Here is a 16,356-nt window from a genome sequence, read left to right on the forward strand (position 1 = left end):
GATCTCTTCCTATAGCGTCTGATTTACTAAGCTTTTGTGTTGCATACATTTTCCAGAGGGAACTTTGAATTTTGAATAAATTATAAAGTACAGATTAAGAAGTAGAAGTTCTGAAGGATAAGTGGTTTTAGCTCTCTCTCTTCTCTCTCTGTCCCCGCAGATAGTGGATTTCTAATCTAGATAATGCTCTGAGGTTTTTTGATTTTCACGGCAGAGTGTCCCAGATGGAATCATCTTGCCATAGCAGGCTTGGGTCACACTATGGGACGGACTCCATGGGTCTATGCAAATCCAATGCACTTCTCAAAACGCCTATCCAGGCCCTGTAAAGTAATTATCTGCTCTGGACTGAAAAGCATCCAAAGTAACCTAGTTCTTTCTGGTCTGACTTCTCCCCACGCATCTCCCTGTCTGTCCTCTGCCTGGTGTAGCTACTTTCTCCACAGTGTTTCCTCCTCCAGAGAGGGGATCAATGTGTCTAAAGCAGGCTGCTAAAGTTAGGTGCTGCTGGGGTTAAACAGGGCTGGGTGATAGGGGTGGAGGCTCGTCGATCTCCTGGCTAGCCACTGAGATCTGGCCCTCCCTCCGTCTACCCTCCGTTAGATTGATCGATGGTGGATCTATACTAACGCTTCCCTCCACTTTGTTCTCTCTTTGTCTCTGTCTGCTCTCCTTCCTAACTGCTTTCCATTCAGTTTCCAACATGTAGCTCTTAAGGTGGGGGGTAGGTCTATAGAAAAAGTGCAAAGAAGTACTGCAGGACAAGTAGAACTGCTAAATTCACTGACCTTTTAGTATAACAGAACTACATTTGTAACATTCTGTATTAGAACTCACCATTGCCAGAATGTCAATAAGAAGGATTTTTTAAGGCCATGAATGAAATGCGAGCAGCAGCCTGTAATATACAGTGATTGTCTGGTAGGACCCACATCCCTCTATCCCTCCCACTCGCCTCTCACTCTTTGTCTCCCCCTCTCTCACTGTCCTGTTCTTCATCTCTCTCTCTCTCCTTCCTTCCCTTTCTCTCCCTCTACTTCTTTCCCTTCTTCTCATTCTTTCTTCTTTCTCATATTTTTCTCTTTTCCCCACAGCTCAACTCTATTATGAGACATTTACAACTGCAGCATCATCCATCCATAGTCATTTCTGCCATCATCCTAATAACAGACCCTTCTCCCCCTCCTCTCCTCTCCTCCCCACAGCCAAGATAAAGTCCAAGTGTGCTCTGACGTTCTTCGCCTGTGCCAACGGGATCCACTGTATCATCGGGCGGTTCCGTTGCAATGGCTTCAGCGACTGTCCTGACGGGAGCGACGAAAAGAAATGCAGTGAGTATCCCACAGCAACCACCTCCCATCCCATAATAACCCTGGCATAATACCCCATCATGACCTTAATGTACAGTATGTCATGGAAGCCACTCTCTATTTAACCACATACTGTATTTAAACACAGGTTGGTCTTGTGGACCTACTGTATGATCAGTGCAACTTGTCCTCTTGTAAGGATAATTTGGGAGCCAGCTTTAGCTGTAGCATGTAGAAGTGGTGGATTTGTGAGTGGGCTCACATGGCTCCCTCTGTTCCTGTTTCTCTCCATCTCGGCAGAGCAGCTTCTAACGAGCCAATCACTCTCCATCGTCAGAGACACTGTGCCTAGCCTGCAGGCCCCCACGCTGATGCACATCTAATCTAGCCATTTAAATGGAACTGCACTCCTTCCGCGTGCTCTGTGCTACGAATGCCGCTCTCTGAGAACCGACCACTATGTCTCTACTGCCTAATTGTCTGGATATTCTTACAAGATAATTCAGCCTCATTCTGCTCAGGCTTGGAACAAAGGCCAAGCAGCACAAGAGTGCAAAGAGGATTCAGAAGTGTTCTGAGGTCTCTCATGCTAGTTGGATTTGTGTATCTAATCAAACACCGAGATCAAATGGTTTTACTGTATCTCTGCGGTGTGAAGCAGTGTGATGCATTTCATTTTTTCATTAATTCCCTCTATTTCTTTGATAAATTGATCAATTGGACCGTGGTCAAGGTTTGAGGTTTCTCTAGTTTTTTTAGGTTTCTCCCGCTCTTCAATTTAAGGAGCTGGTGGTTATAAAAATGAAACAAAAGAATGCCTACAGTTTGTTTATCTCATACCTAACCCCTGACCTCTAACCTCTGAGCTGTGTTGTGATCCTCTCACAGCAGGTAACCCTCTGGTGTGCCTGGAGGCCCGCTTCAAGTGTCGTAACGGGCGCTGTGTGGACCGCAGTTTCCTGTGTAACGGACAGGACAACTGTCAGGACAACAGTGACGAGGAACACTGTGTCACTACCGCAGGTAAGGAGCTACACACTACATAGTAACTACCCACTAGCTACACACCAGCTACATGCTAGCTACGCGCTAGCGATACACTAACATGGCTACATGCTAATGGTTTCACAGTCACAAGGCACCATACTAGCATCCAACATTGCTCACTAGGATTCAATACTTTGCTACCAATTGCAATCCAAGCCAACTTTGTAAACTTTAAGTCAGAAGCAAGAAGCTAGCTTGTTGTTCCTGCAGAGAAAGTTAACATGCACATGTGCCTCAATACACATCTCCCAGACCTCCGTGGCCACAAGCATTTCGCTACACTCGCATTAACATCTGCTAACCATGTGTATGTGACTAATAAAATTTGATTTGATTTGATTTGATCCTGATATAGGCCGGAGTCAGGATCCATCAGGTAGGAACCGTGTAGAGGTCTGCCATCAAGACAAATTGCAGCACGCAGAGAGGAGAAGCTCAGGGTTTATTATCCCTCTGAGCTGAGGAAGAGGAGGGGGAAATTAAACTGCATAACACACACCCACAGGCACACACACACACAGAGACACAAACACACAATCTATGCCCCCCCCCCCCTCTGACTTTGCCTCTCTCTAGAATAAGAGCAGAGGTGCTGCAGATGACAGATAAGACACACAATATCCGTTTTAAGCCACCTGAAGTCATCCCACACTCCCTTCTTCCTCTCTACACTCCCCATCTCATGTAGTTAGAATGTTGTTTGGGTTACCTGCCTCTGACGTGTCTGATAATTACATCTAGCTTGCTCTCATTGTTTAACCTTCCATTGTTTTATTCCTGCAGTCTGATTTGGGCCATTTGTTAGACAGCCGCAGAGGATGGCCTTTATGTTTTTTTATCTATTTATTCATTGGGTAATGGGTTTTTGGAGGGGGAAGTGACAAAGTGGCGAACAATGCAATGTAGCAATATAAAATAGTGGTGAGGGAAAAATGGATACAGTTACATATCTAAATATTATTTTGGACGATATTATATTGATACTTTGATTGAAATAAAATAAAATAAAATAAAAATAATACAAAGTGGGAGCATTTATTTTATTTTTTGCCAAGTGGCGTTAAGGGTTTATCATACCCGTACATGTTTACCAAAATGTGTGTACACGTATGCACAACAGTGGAATATTGGACTGTTAGCTTTCATACCTTTTAGAATTTTAACACAGCTCAAACAATTTCTCCAACTGTCAACACATTCAAATGAACTGAGGATACATACCAGAGACGCGTTGGTTGGGAATTGTGGGGAGGTGCTATGCGTCCCTCGCAGATGGTGGTATCAGAGCCGCGGAGCTATGTCACAATGGAATACAGGACAATCACTTATCAGCATCTATGGACTATGATTTACAGTTTCGCTAGCGCTACTCAGCTGTACCTGAGCAAAAATGCAGGTATTTTTCATCCTATAGTTTGTTCTCCATCTATGTTTTCAGCCATTTTATTTCCATGACTGATCAAACCGAGAATCCAGGACACTCAATTTAGTATGATATGTTACGTTTGGTATGGTTACATAAGACAGAAGGTTACCTAAGGTAAAAACAAAATGCGCGTGGATGGGTGGGCATAAAATGTAAACGTCTAGCCACCCAAAGGTTCCGTGTTCCAATCTCATCACAGACAACTTTAGTATTTTAGCAACTTTGCAACTACTTCACTTTTTAGCTAACCCTTCCCCTAACCTTAACCCTTTAACCTAACTCCTAACCCCTAAACCTAACCCCTAGCCTAGCTAACCTTAGCCACCTAACTAACGTTAGCCAGAAAAAATGTGTAATTCATACGTATTGCAAATTCATAACATATTGTACGAATTACAATTCGGGTAAACATATCATACGACTTGTAATTTGTTAAATAGAGGCAGAACTTTACCAAAATGATTACTACGTTGTTTGCTGGAAATAAAAGTTTTGGCTTTGATACCGGCAATACCTTTCAGATATAAAGAAAAGCTGGAAAAAAGTTGGCAGTGTAGTAAAGTTGGTGGAAAAACGTGCAATAGAAACAATTGGAATAAAAGGCATGAGAGGCTAAGGTGGGATTTGAGATCAATAGAAGGAGAGGGATAGAGAGGGAGAGAGAGAGAGGCAGGGCGAAATGGGAGCCAGAAGATGATTGAATAGATAGAAGTGAGTGAGAGGGAATAGTAAGAGTGAGAGAGAGATAGCAGTAGTCTAGAGTCGAGCCCCGAGGCAGAGCGAGGGAGGGGGAGGGCTCTGTAATTCAGGAAGCAGAAATAACATTAAAGCCCATTCGGCAAAGCAGCGTTTCCTTTTCCTCACAAATCTGTGTTTGGGTGTACGGTGTCAGAGGGGGTTGGGGGCGGGTTGTGTGTTTGACCCCCCCTTTGCCTCATCACAGCAGGAGAAGAGCCCGGGGGCACAGACGTCCCAGACACACACACAAACACACTGGAGACCAGAGACACACTCTGCATGCCCAAGCACCAAACACACACACACTAAAGCAATAATACGCCCAGTATAACTCCCTGACCTTCAGCAGTCTAATATCAGAATGAGAAGTTTGTGAATGTGAAATAGTATGAGACATGCAGAGAGCTGTAGATGAAGTGTTCTCTGTTAGATGGAAAGTTGGAGACAGTAATATTAATTCACAGAATGAAAGTTATTTCAAATCTGCTACGAAGGGACATTTTTTGAAAGTATAGCCATTGAATTTGTGTGTGTGTGTGTGTGTGTGTGTGTGTGTGTGTGTGTGTGTGTGTGTGTGTGTGTGTGTGTGTGTGTGTGTGTGTGTGTGTGTGTGTGTGTGTGTGTGTGTGAGAGAGAGATTTTTTTGTTTTGTTTTGGCACTCTGTGTGTTTGAATACTCAACACCTCCCTTCATAGTAAACTGTGGACATTCAACATAAACATTTTCAAATAGAGATTGTCATAAAATATTTACATTCCGAACAATATTCAGAAATGCAGTGGGGATTATGCTAGTTACTTCATGTAGAGTATAGTGCACAAAGGCTCTGAAAACATCTTCATTATTGTTCACATCCACTTTCTACCAAAGCTCTGTTTTATGTCCCTAGTCCCAAACCGTACTCCTATTTCAGCATCCAATGAGCATTTGAATACAGATGCAATGTTTGTCAAATGAACGTTTATTGGTCGTGTACACAGTTTAGCTAAATGTTTATGTTACTAGCACCTAACAATGCAGTAAAATGTCAAACAAGTACACAAATAATAATTTTCAAGAGATGTTTGGAACGAAACCAATTAACAACCCAAATAGCACTGTAACACTAATCCAAATACAATCTATACATATCTACACATACATGTGGTAATGGTGTGTATAGACAGTAGGAATAGAAAAGTTATGTATACCAGTAGTTATAGATCATAAGTCATGACTAGAATACAGTATATACATATCAAGTGGGTAAAACAGTATGTAATCATTAGTAAAGTGACCAGTGTTCAATGACTATGTACTCTACATAAGGTAGCCATCTCTCAAGTGCAGGGTAGAGTTGAGGATGGACAGAAACATTTACATTCATATCCCTTCACAACAAAACCAAGTGTCCTCCTCAAGGGTATCCTGCAGCATTCCTTGAAGAGGAACGAACTACAGTGACTTCCTTTGTTTACCACTCCCCCTCACATATACAGTACCAGTCAAAAGTTTGGACACACCTACTCATTCAAGGGTTTTTCTTTATTTTTACTATTTTCTACATTGTAGAATAATAGTGAAGACATCAAAACTATGAAATAACACATATGGAATCATGTAGTACCCAAAAAAGTGTTAAACAAATCTAAATATATTTTATATTTGAGACTTTTCAAAGTAGCCACCCTTTGCCTTGATGACAGCTTTGCACACTATTGGCATTCTCTCAACCAGCTTCATGAGGTAGTCACCTGGAATGCATTTCAATTAACAAGTGTGCCTCTCTTTAAAGTTAATTTGTGGAATTTCTTTCCTTCTTAATGCGTTTGAACCAATCAGTTGTGTTGTGACAATGTAGGTGTGGTATACAGAAGATAGCCCTATTTGGTAAAAGACCAAGTCCATATTATGGCAAGAACAGCTCAAAAAAGCAAAGAGAAATGACAGTCCATCATTACTCTAAGACATTAAGGTGCAGTCGCAAAAATCATCAGGCACTATGATGAAACTGGCTCTCATGATAACCGCCACAGGAAAGGAAGACCCAGAGTTACCTCTGCTGCAGAGGATAAGTTCATTAGAGTTACCAGCCTCAGAAATTGCAGCCCAAATAAATGCTTCACAGAGTTCAAGTAACAGACACATCACAACATCAACTGTTCAGAGGAGACTGCGTGAATCAGGCCTTCATGGTCTAATTGCTGCAAAGAAACCACTACTAAAGGACACCAATAAGAAGAAGAGACTTGCTTGGGCCAAGAAACACGAGCAATGAACATGAGACCGGTGGAAATCTGACCTTTGGTCTGATGAGTCCAAATTTGAGATTTTTGGTTCCAAACGCCATGTCTTGGTGAGACACAAAGTAGGTGAACGAATGATCTCTGTGAGTGTGGTTCCCACCAAGAAGAATGGAGAAGGAGTTGTGATGGTGTGGGGGTGCTTTGCTGGTGACAATGTCTGTGATTTGTTTACTCCATGTGTAACTCTGTGTTGTTGTCTGTTCACACTGCTTTATCTTGGCCAGGTCGCAGTTGCAAATGAGAACTTGTTCTCAACTAGCCTACCTGGTTAAATAAAGGTGAAATAAAAAAAATATATTTTTTTTTTATTTAGAATTGAAAGGAACACTTAACCAGCATGGCTGCTACAGCAATCAGCAGCGATATGCCATCCCATCTGGTTTGCGCTTAGTGGGACTTTGTTGCTTCAGTAACCAGGGTCGATATTATGGGAGGGCCTTAGCCCGTCCTACCGCACCTCCTTGCCAAATAAAATATTGAAATATAGATCATTTATTTGACCGCGACACGCGCCGACAGAAAGATGCATCAATCTCAGTTAAACCATCCGAGCAAGGGAAACAGCGCCCCTCTGTCTCAGTATGTGTAGAACATGTATCTGATGCTCTTACGAATTGGAAAGAAGACATTGCACTAAAGTAAATTAATTTTTATCAAAATTATGTAATTACTCCTGTCTAAATAAAATCATTCAATATACTTCAACAGGGAGCATGACTTAGCCACAGATGATCATAAGCTTCTTTAATAAAAATAGCTGTGGATTGTTTCAAATCATAAGTGTGTTTGGGAAGCCCACAATTTGGTTATTAGGCATGGCAATAGGTCTAGCTGATTGTAGCGGCTGTCAGTGAAAGCATCTAAAATATGTGTGAAGATAATGTGTTTTGAGTATAATATAAAATGTTGCATCAAGAAGAAGGGGAGGGGGGTGTGGTGAAGATATGGTCTGTCTCCAGAATGCCTCCATATGTGCCCATTTGGCAATGTCTTCTTTCTAATTGTCTTAACTCACCACGTACACCACCATTTTTTTCTTTGCCTCACACAAGTCAACAAAATCTGTTTCTAACATCCATTGTGAAAGATCATTCCTCAGTATTTGAAAAATCTTTCCAACACTCCTGACCTCAATAATCACCAAGCCTCTGTGTGAATGAGCAAAATATCATGATCTGATGATTTCGTAAAAAACAGCTTTTTGTCCCGAGCGCACTGGCGCAGGAAGCTTTGAGGTCCCGGAATAGGCTAGTTGATACACTGTTGAGAGTTTGTTAGCGACGGCTTTGGGCCGGACCCTGTGATAATATGGTACAATGTTGAACTTCACTAGCAATAGCTCAAGTCAAGACAGCTAGAAAGGGAGGCAGACAGGCGGAGAAGAGAGATTAATGTGATTAAAAGAACCAGAATTTTCATCAGTATATGTTCTACTTTTATTTGTTGGCTTTAGGCCTATGTGTTTTACTTAGTTGGTGATGGAGGTTATAGGCCTACTGCTGCATTAGTCCATAGGCTATCACTGAGTTCTAGACAATCATTTCTTTAGCTGCCAATGGATCACAGTGTATCAATGTGTCTATATAGCAGATGCTAGTGCTCTCGCCATAGTTGAATTTTAACTTTTAGATTTGTATCATTTTACTTCAGATTGTTATGATTAACCACGTGACAATGATTTTGAGAAATGAAAATGTTATTATTGAAATGTAACTGTTCCACAAAAATGTGCATAAATATATATTCATAACTGGCATGCAGATCGGTAGAAATGGTAGGATAAATTGTAAGCTTCCCCTAACTTAAAACTCATGAGCTGCCTGTGGTCTTTACTAGTACTCCCATTTAAAAAAGAAGTGCAAGCGCGTGTACACATAGGAGGTCCCGTGAAAAAACAGGCCCGCCTCTGGAAATCAAATGCCCGTCCAACTGATTTGTTCTGTCACAACATGTATTTGGTCACATTACGGTTCCTGCCACCAACCCCATCAGTGTAATCAGTGGCCTACAGGTGCATAGAGGACTGTCAGATAGCCAATTACATCTAAGCAGAGAAACTGAGGAAGCAGGCAGGTAGGCTGACATAATGCATTAGCCTGCTACATGACTAGCCTGTCAGCACATGAACAGACCTGCTGGAAATCACTGATTAAAGATCATCTCTGGGTGGTTGGAAGTGTGGGAGAACCTAAGGCCTGTGCGTGTGTGTGCGTGTGTGTGCGTGTGTGCGTGTGTGTGCGTGTGTGTGCGTGTGTGTGCGCGTGCGTGTGTGTGTGTGTGTGTGTGTGTTAGCTAATCTACAATATCTGTTCTCATCGCTTCGCCTATGTGTTTGAATGGTGATCGCCACTCTTCTAAGTTATTGGCAATGAAGGAATGTAGGCTTTTAGCGTGTAGATCATCATTAAACTGAATAGGAACTGCTTGGTACAGAACAATTAATCTGCCATTACAGATTGGTCTATATGAACCCGTTGAAGCTGGCTTCTGAATCCTTGGGTTCAAATGATTGTGACACACAATTTTCTCTCTTTTCTCTCAGTAAAACTCCAGAGAGCCTCTTTTCAACTCCGGAGAAGCACTCAGTCTACAGAGTATAATCTACAGCTCTATATTTAATAGATCCTTCCTCAGTGTGAAAGGAGATTCACGGCTGCATCTGCTGCTTTGCATAGACGTTATGCATCAGAAACCTGGATTCCGGGCCAACCGCTTACACCAGCTCATAAACAGATACATACATAATACTCATTTCCACCTCACCATTAGAGTCCACAGTAAAGCACCCATTAGGGCCTGCAATCACACTGATATATAGACTGAATGGAGAATGTCAGTGATTACAGATTCCTGGGTTGTATTCACCGTTGCTGGTATCACTCTGCTTTTAATGGCTTTTCAGCCTCCATATTCCACATTGATTTCTGCAGAAGTTTGAGCCACAAAATAGGCACAGTAGTTTAAAATGACATGTTAATCCAAGGGTGTTTTGGAGGTGTGTGTGCATGCGTCTGTCTTTGTGTGTGAGGTGTGAGTCTGTCTGTGTGTGTGAGGTGTGGGTCTGTCTTGTCCTGTCATTAACACAGAGAGCGAAGGCAGAGGGAGAATGGCGTGGGAGTGGAAGGCAATTTGATGGCTGCAGTGCGAGGTGGGGGAGTGGAATATAATGGTGCTAGTTTATCAGAGTCAACAGTCACTAGACAGAGCCAAAAATAAGATGTTGGACACGCTACTGCCCAGGGAGTTCAACTAGGAGAAACGTTTAATTTGTGTGTATGTGTGTGTGTGGACCCAAGTTTCTCTTCCCTCTGTTGTTCTCCTCTTGCCCCCCTTCCATGTTCTTCTCCATTGCTAGTAGCACTCTAACCTCGACCATGGCTGAGTGTCAGTGTTCATGGAGATCCTTGTGTTAGGGCCTAACAGTCTTGGCATGCCCAGAAAGAGCACTCCCCCCTGGACTTGTGTCTGTGTGAATCCCTCTGTCCTTGAACCAGGGCCAGCCATTCCACTCTGTCTGAGATCCCCGAAATTAACTAACTTTTTTCTGCTACATCTAACCCCATTTAGTCACCATGACGATGGTGGTCAACTGACAACCAGCACCAACGGATGTGAAGAGGCATTCCAGTCGGGACAAAGGGTCTACTGTTCCTAATACCCAATGCCCCTCTTCTCTAGTGTGTGTGTGATGTGTGCATGTGCACGTACGTGTGTAGAGCCTACTCTTCTACCCAGTATATGTGTGTTTGAATAGGGCTCAGGAACGGCGTCCCTCTCTGTGCCAACGTCAAGCACTCTACACTTGCATTAACATTCAGTCATCTAGCTCCACTCTGCTCACAATACACTAGCTCTCCTGCCAGAGTAGAGTGGAGGCTACTATAGCATTAACATTCAGCTGCATTGTGCTTCTGTTGCAAACATTGATGACACTCATAGGGTCAGGTCTTTTGTTGAACAGTTGAGGGTCTCTTTTTTTCACTCCAACCTCTCTTTCCCGCTCTCTCACTCTTTCCTGAATAGAAACCACTCCACTGTACCTCCTCTCCTTTCAGCAAGTTTTTGCATAACCATCTCAACCTCTTGGCCAGGACGTAATTGCTGAAGATAATGTGTTATCAAGTAACTCAAAAGAGGCGTTTGAATAATTAGGCCTACACTTGCCTGACCTGTTATAATGTCAAAACACTGCTGCATGCATATAAATTAAGCTAGTTAATAGTCCAGACCTCTTTAGCCTAGGAGGTGTGCAAACCCATTTTCTGTTGTTTAATCAAATTGAGAACTAAGAGGAATTCATAGATATGAGTGAAGAGGTTTTTTATTTTATTTTTATTTCACCTTTATTTAACCAGGTAGGCTAGTTGAGAACAAGTTCTCATTTGCAACTGCGACCTGGCCAAGATAAAGCATAGCAGTGTGAACAGACAACAACACAGAGTTACACATGGAGTAAACAATAAACAAGTCAATAACATAGTAGAAAAAAGAAAAAAAAGATAATCTATATACAATGTGTGCAAAAGGCATGAGGAGGTAGGCAATAAATAGGCCATAGGAGCGAATAATTATAATTTAGCAGGTTAACACTGGGTGATAAATCATCAGATGATCATGTGCAAATAGAGATACTGGTGTGCAAAAGAGCAGAAAAGTAAATAAATAAAAACAGTATGGGGATGAGGTAGGTAAATTGGGTGGGCTATATACCGATGGACTATGTACAGCTGCAGCGATCGGTTAGCTGCTCAGATAGCAGATGTTTAAAGTTGTTGAGGGAGATAAAAGTCTCCAACTTCAGAGATTTTTGCAATTCGTTCCAGTCGCAGGCAGCAGAGAACTGGAAGGAAAGGCGGCCAAATTAGGTTTTGGCTTTAGGGATGATCAGTGAGATGCGCGTGCTACGGGTGGGTGTTGCCATCGTGACCAGTGAACTGAGATAAGGCGGCGCTTTACCTAGCATAGCCTTATAGATGACCTGGAGCCAGTGGGTCTGACGACGAACATGTAGCGAGGGCCAGCCGACTAGAGCATACAGGTCGCAGTGGTGGGTGGTATAAGGTGCTTTAGTAACAAAACGGATGGCACTGTGATAAACTGCATCCAGTTTGCTGAGTAGAGTATTGGAAGCTATTTTGTAGATGACATCGCCGAAGTCGAGGATCGGTAGGATAGTCAGTTTTACTAGGGTAAGTTTGGCGGCGTGAGTGAAGGAGGCTTTGTTGCGAAATAGAAAGCCGACTCTAGATTTGATTTTGGATTGGAGATGTTTGATATGAGTCTGGAAGGAGAGTTTGCAGTCTAGCCAGACACCTAGGTACTTATAGATGTCCACATATTCTAGGTCGGAAACCATCCAGGATGGTGATGCTAGTCGGGCGTGCGGGTGCAGGCAGCGAACGGTTGAAAAACATGCATTTGGTTTTACTAGCGTTTAAGAGCAGTTGAGGCCACGGAAGGAGTGTTGTATGGCATTGAAGCTCGTTTGGAGGTTAGATGGCACAGTGTCCAAGGAAGGGCCAGAAGTATACAGAATGGTGTCGTCTGCGTAGAGGTGGATCAGGGAATCGCCCGCAGCAAGAGCAACATCATTGATATATACAGAGAAAAGAGTCGGCCCGAGAATTGAACCCTGTGGTACCCTCATAGAGACTGCCAGAGGACCGGACAACATGCCCTCCGATTTGACACACTGAACTCTATCTGCGAAGTAGTTGGTGAACCAGGCAAGGCAGTCATTAGAAAACCGAGGCTACTGAGTCTGCCGATAAGAATATGGTGATTGACAGAGTCGAAAGCCTTGGCCAGGTCGATGAAGACGGCTGCACAGTACTGTCTTTTATCGATGGCGGTTATGATATCGTTTAGTACCTTGAGCGTGGCTGAGGTGCACCCTGAACCGGCTCGGAAACCGGATTGCACAGCGGAGAAGGTACGGTGGGATTCGAGATGGTCAGTGATCTGTTTGTTGACTTGGCATTCGAAGACCTTAGAAAGGCAGGGCAGGATGGATATAGGTCTGTAACAGTTTGGGTCCAGGGCGTCTCCCCCTTTGAAGAGGGGGATGACCGCGGCAGCTTTCCAATCCTTGGGGATCTCAGATGATACGAAGGAGAGGTTGAACAGGCTGGTAATAGGGGGTGCGACAATGGCGGCGGACAGTTTCAGAAATAGAGGGTCCAGATTGTCAAGCCCAGCTGATTTGTGTGGGTCCAGGTTTTGCAGCTCTTTCAGAACATCTGCTATCTGGATTTTGGTAAAGGAGAAGCTGGGGAGGCTTGGGCGAGTAGCAGCGGGGGGGGGCGGAGCTGTTGGCCAAGGTTGGAGTAGCCAGGAGGAAGGCATGGCCAGCCGTTGAGAAATGCTTGTTGAAGTCTTCGATTATCACGGATTTATCGGTGGTGACCGTGTTACCTATCCTCAGTGCAGTGGGCAGCTGGGAGGAGGTGCTCTTGTTCTCCATGGACTTTACAGTGTCCCAGAACTGTTTGGAGTTAGAGCTACAGGATGCAAATTTCTGGAATAAAAGGAGCAGATTTATGGGCGTGGTAGAATATATTACATTTACATTTTACATTTTTACATTTAAGTCATTTAGCAGACGCTCTTATCCAGAGCGAATTACAAATTGGTGCATTCACCTTATGATATCCAGTGGAACAACCACTTTACAATAGTGCATCTAACTCTTTTAAGGGGGGGGGGGGTTAGAAGGATTACTTTATCCTATCCTAGGTATTCCTTAAAGAGGTGGGGTTTCAGGTGTCTCCGGAAAGTGGTGATTGACTCCGCTGACCTGGCGTCGTGAGGGAGTTTGTTCCACCATTGGGGTGCCAGAGCAGCGAACAGTTTTGACTGTATCAGAATATTCAGGGCATAATGTGCAGACAGGGGTATGGTGGGGTGCGGGTACAGCGGAGGTAAGCCCAGGCACTGGGTGATGATAAGAGAGGTTGTATCTCTGGACATGCTGGTTATAATGGGTGAGGTCACCGCAAGTGTGGGAGGTGGGACAAAGGAGGTATCAGAGGTATTAGGAGTGGAACTACGGGCTCCATTGTAAACTGAAACAATGATAACTAACCCGAACAACAGTATACAAGGTATATTGATATTTGAGAGAGACATATAGTAAGGCATAAAGTAATCGCAGGTCTTGATTGGGAGAGCTAGCTAAAACAACAGGTGAGACAACAGCAGTTAGTCAGCTAACACAACAACAGCAGGTAAAATGGCGATGACTAGGCAGAGAGGGTCGGATTAACTACACACAGAGCCTGAGTTCGCGTCTGGGGCCGACAGATAAAACACAAATAAACAGAATGGAGTACCGTGATTAATGGACGGTCCAGCAGGCATCAGCTATGTAGCCAAGTGATCATAGTGTCCAGGGGGCAGCAGTAGATGGAACAGGGAGGCCGTCACTACGCTAGCACGCAGCGTTTAAAGTTAGTAGCCCGGGGGTGGTCTGCTCAGACGGAGGCCGGTTGAGGGCACAGCGGATGGAGTATTCGTCGGCAGACCAGACGTGGTGGTGCGGCGGAGCGCCGTGTCGACAGAGAATCCAAGCCAGATGGCGAAAGAGGTATTGTAGAATTTTCTTTGCTAACTGGTGCTAGCTTCGTGGCAGTGGCGTTGGCCACTATAGCCAATCGGTAGCAGTGGTGATCCGGTGCCAAGGTCCAGAGTTAACAGCAAGGATCCGGTGGAGTATTGGGCTCTAGTCGTGTATGAGTGGGGTTCGGGTAAACAGCTGAGTAGGCCGGGGGTGGGCCTCAGGGATAGCTTCGGTACTGGGTGCCACGGAGGGTGCAAGCTAGCTGTGAGCTAGCTAGCTGCTAGCTAGCTGCAAGCTAGCTGTGAGGATCAGAAGTAGTGGCTCAGGGATTACGACAGGAATCCGGCGTTGTTGTGGAGAGACAGTCCGATGCTGGTAGATTGGCGAGTAATATCCAGGCTAAGAACAGGGCTGGTGTCTGTGCAGAAGGTAAAAGCCGCTAGCAGTGGCCAAAAATGACCAAATAGCTTGTAGCTGATTAGCTGGTTAGCTACTGGAGGTTCTTGAATGTGTTCCAAAGTTAAAAATAATAGCGATTCCGTATCACATTGGGTGAGGCAGGTTACCGGAAGGTATAATCGAATTAAAAATCGAAAAGAGATAGAAGAAAAATTTAAATATATACGAAAAATACAAAAGTACACGAGAGGACGAACCAAACACGCCTACACTGCTACGCCATCTTGGAAGTCAATGCAGCAAATGACTTCATCCTTCTGGGCAGCAGGGTTGATGATGAATGTATGAGAAATAGACCTACTCTGAGGTGGTGATGTGCCCAGAAGCCCATTTAATTATCATATCATTACTTTACCTGGCTGACATGCCTAATGCTCTCATCCATAAGCAGCAGAGCGAAGCAGATAGCTAGGCAAGGTCATATAGGGCAGCTCAACGAACTGTTCATCATTGGGAGCTAATGCCAGAGTTTGTGCCAAAGCTGTTTCTATGACTATAGGGCCACTTTATTGATGGTGGAAACTAAGAGCTTTTATGAGTAAAGAGCATCACTTCTGACACGAGTTTTATCATGTGTCTTGTCAAAACACTTACCCTCACCTTTGACCTCTAAGCTTCATTTCTATTGGCCTACAGCAGAGTAACCTCCTCTGATTGGTTGTGTGGTCATATGGATCTATTAGGAATAGTTCTAATGGAACCAATCTGTAGCACTAGACATTAGCTGTTTGCAGGGGATCCATTAAAGGTCTCTGGCTCCATTCAGTTCTGAGAACAACATTACCGTTACCATTACACGCTTCATCTGTCAATTATCTACTTATGAGACATGATGTATATGTGTGTCCCATGCTAATGCTACTGTACTCTTTGGGCCTGTCCCAAATGGCACCCTATTTACTGCCATTGGTCAAGAGTAGTGCACTATATAGGGAACAGGGTGCCATTTGAGACGCAGCCTTTATCCATCAGTGCCACAACAGTCGAATGGACAGCATAGAGAGGAGCTAGTGAATCCGTCAACCTTAATGCATATGAGTAAATATATGTGTTTGTCTCTCTTTCTCTCTCTGATGTGAATATGTTTGTATTGATCCATTGGCATTAGGACTGGCAGAGTTGGATTACTGTTAATGGGCTACTACTCATGGTATCCTTCCAACAAATTGATACTAAGATCATACGATATACAGTTGAAGTCGGAAGTCTACATACACCTTAGCCAAATTCATTTAAACTCTGTTTTCCACAATTCCTGACATTTAATCCTAGTAAAAAGTGCCTGTCTTAGGTCAGTTAGGATCACCTCTTTATTCCCAGTGGGTCACAAGTTTAGATGTACTCAATTAGTATTTGGTAGCATTGCCTTTAAAGTGTTTAACTTGGGTCAAACGTTTCGGGTAGCCTTCCACAAGCTTCCCACAATAAGTTGGGTGAATTTTGGCCCATTCCTCCTGCAGAGCTGGTGTAACTGAGTCAGGTTTGTAGGCCTCCTTGCTCACACATGTTTTTTCAGTTATGCCCACACATTT

The 16,356-nt window shown here is 43.7% G+C and overlaps 1 protein-coding gene across 1 annotated transcript in view; it reads left to right on the forward strand.

Annotated features, from left to right (window-relative positions):
- LOC139584567 (low-density lipoprotein receptor class A domain-containing protein 3-like) overlaps window positions 1-16,356 on the forward strand; it is a 154,867-nt gene that overhangs the window by 98,965 nt on the left and 39,546 nt on the right. The window contains exons 3-4 of the mRNA XM_071416578.1: window positions 1,206-1,331; window positions 2,199-2,333. Coding sequence (XP_071272679.1) covers window positions 1,206-1,331; window positions 2,199-2,333 — 261 coding nt within the window. The remainder of the gene's footprint in view (window positions 1-1,205; window positions 1,332-2,198; window positions 2,334-16,356) is intronic.

Source organism: Salvelinus alpinus, chromosome 9 (assembly GCF_045679555.1).
Source record: "Salvelinus alpinus chromosome 9, SLU_Salpinus.1, whole genome shotgun sequence".
Classification (NCBI taxonomy): Eukaryota; Metazoa; Chordata; class Actinopteri; order Salmoniformes; family Salmonidae; genus Salvelinus; species Salvelinus alpinus.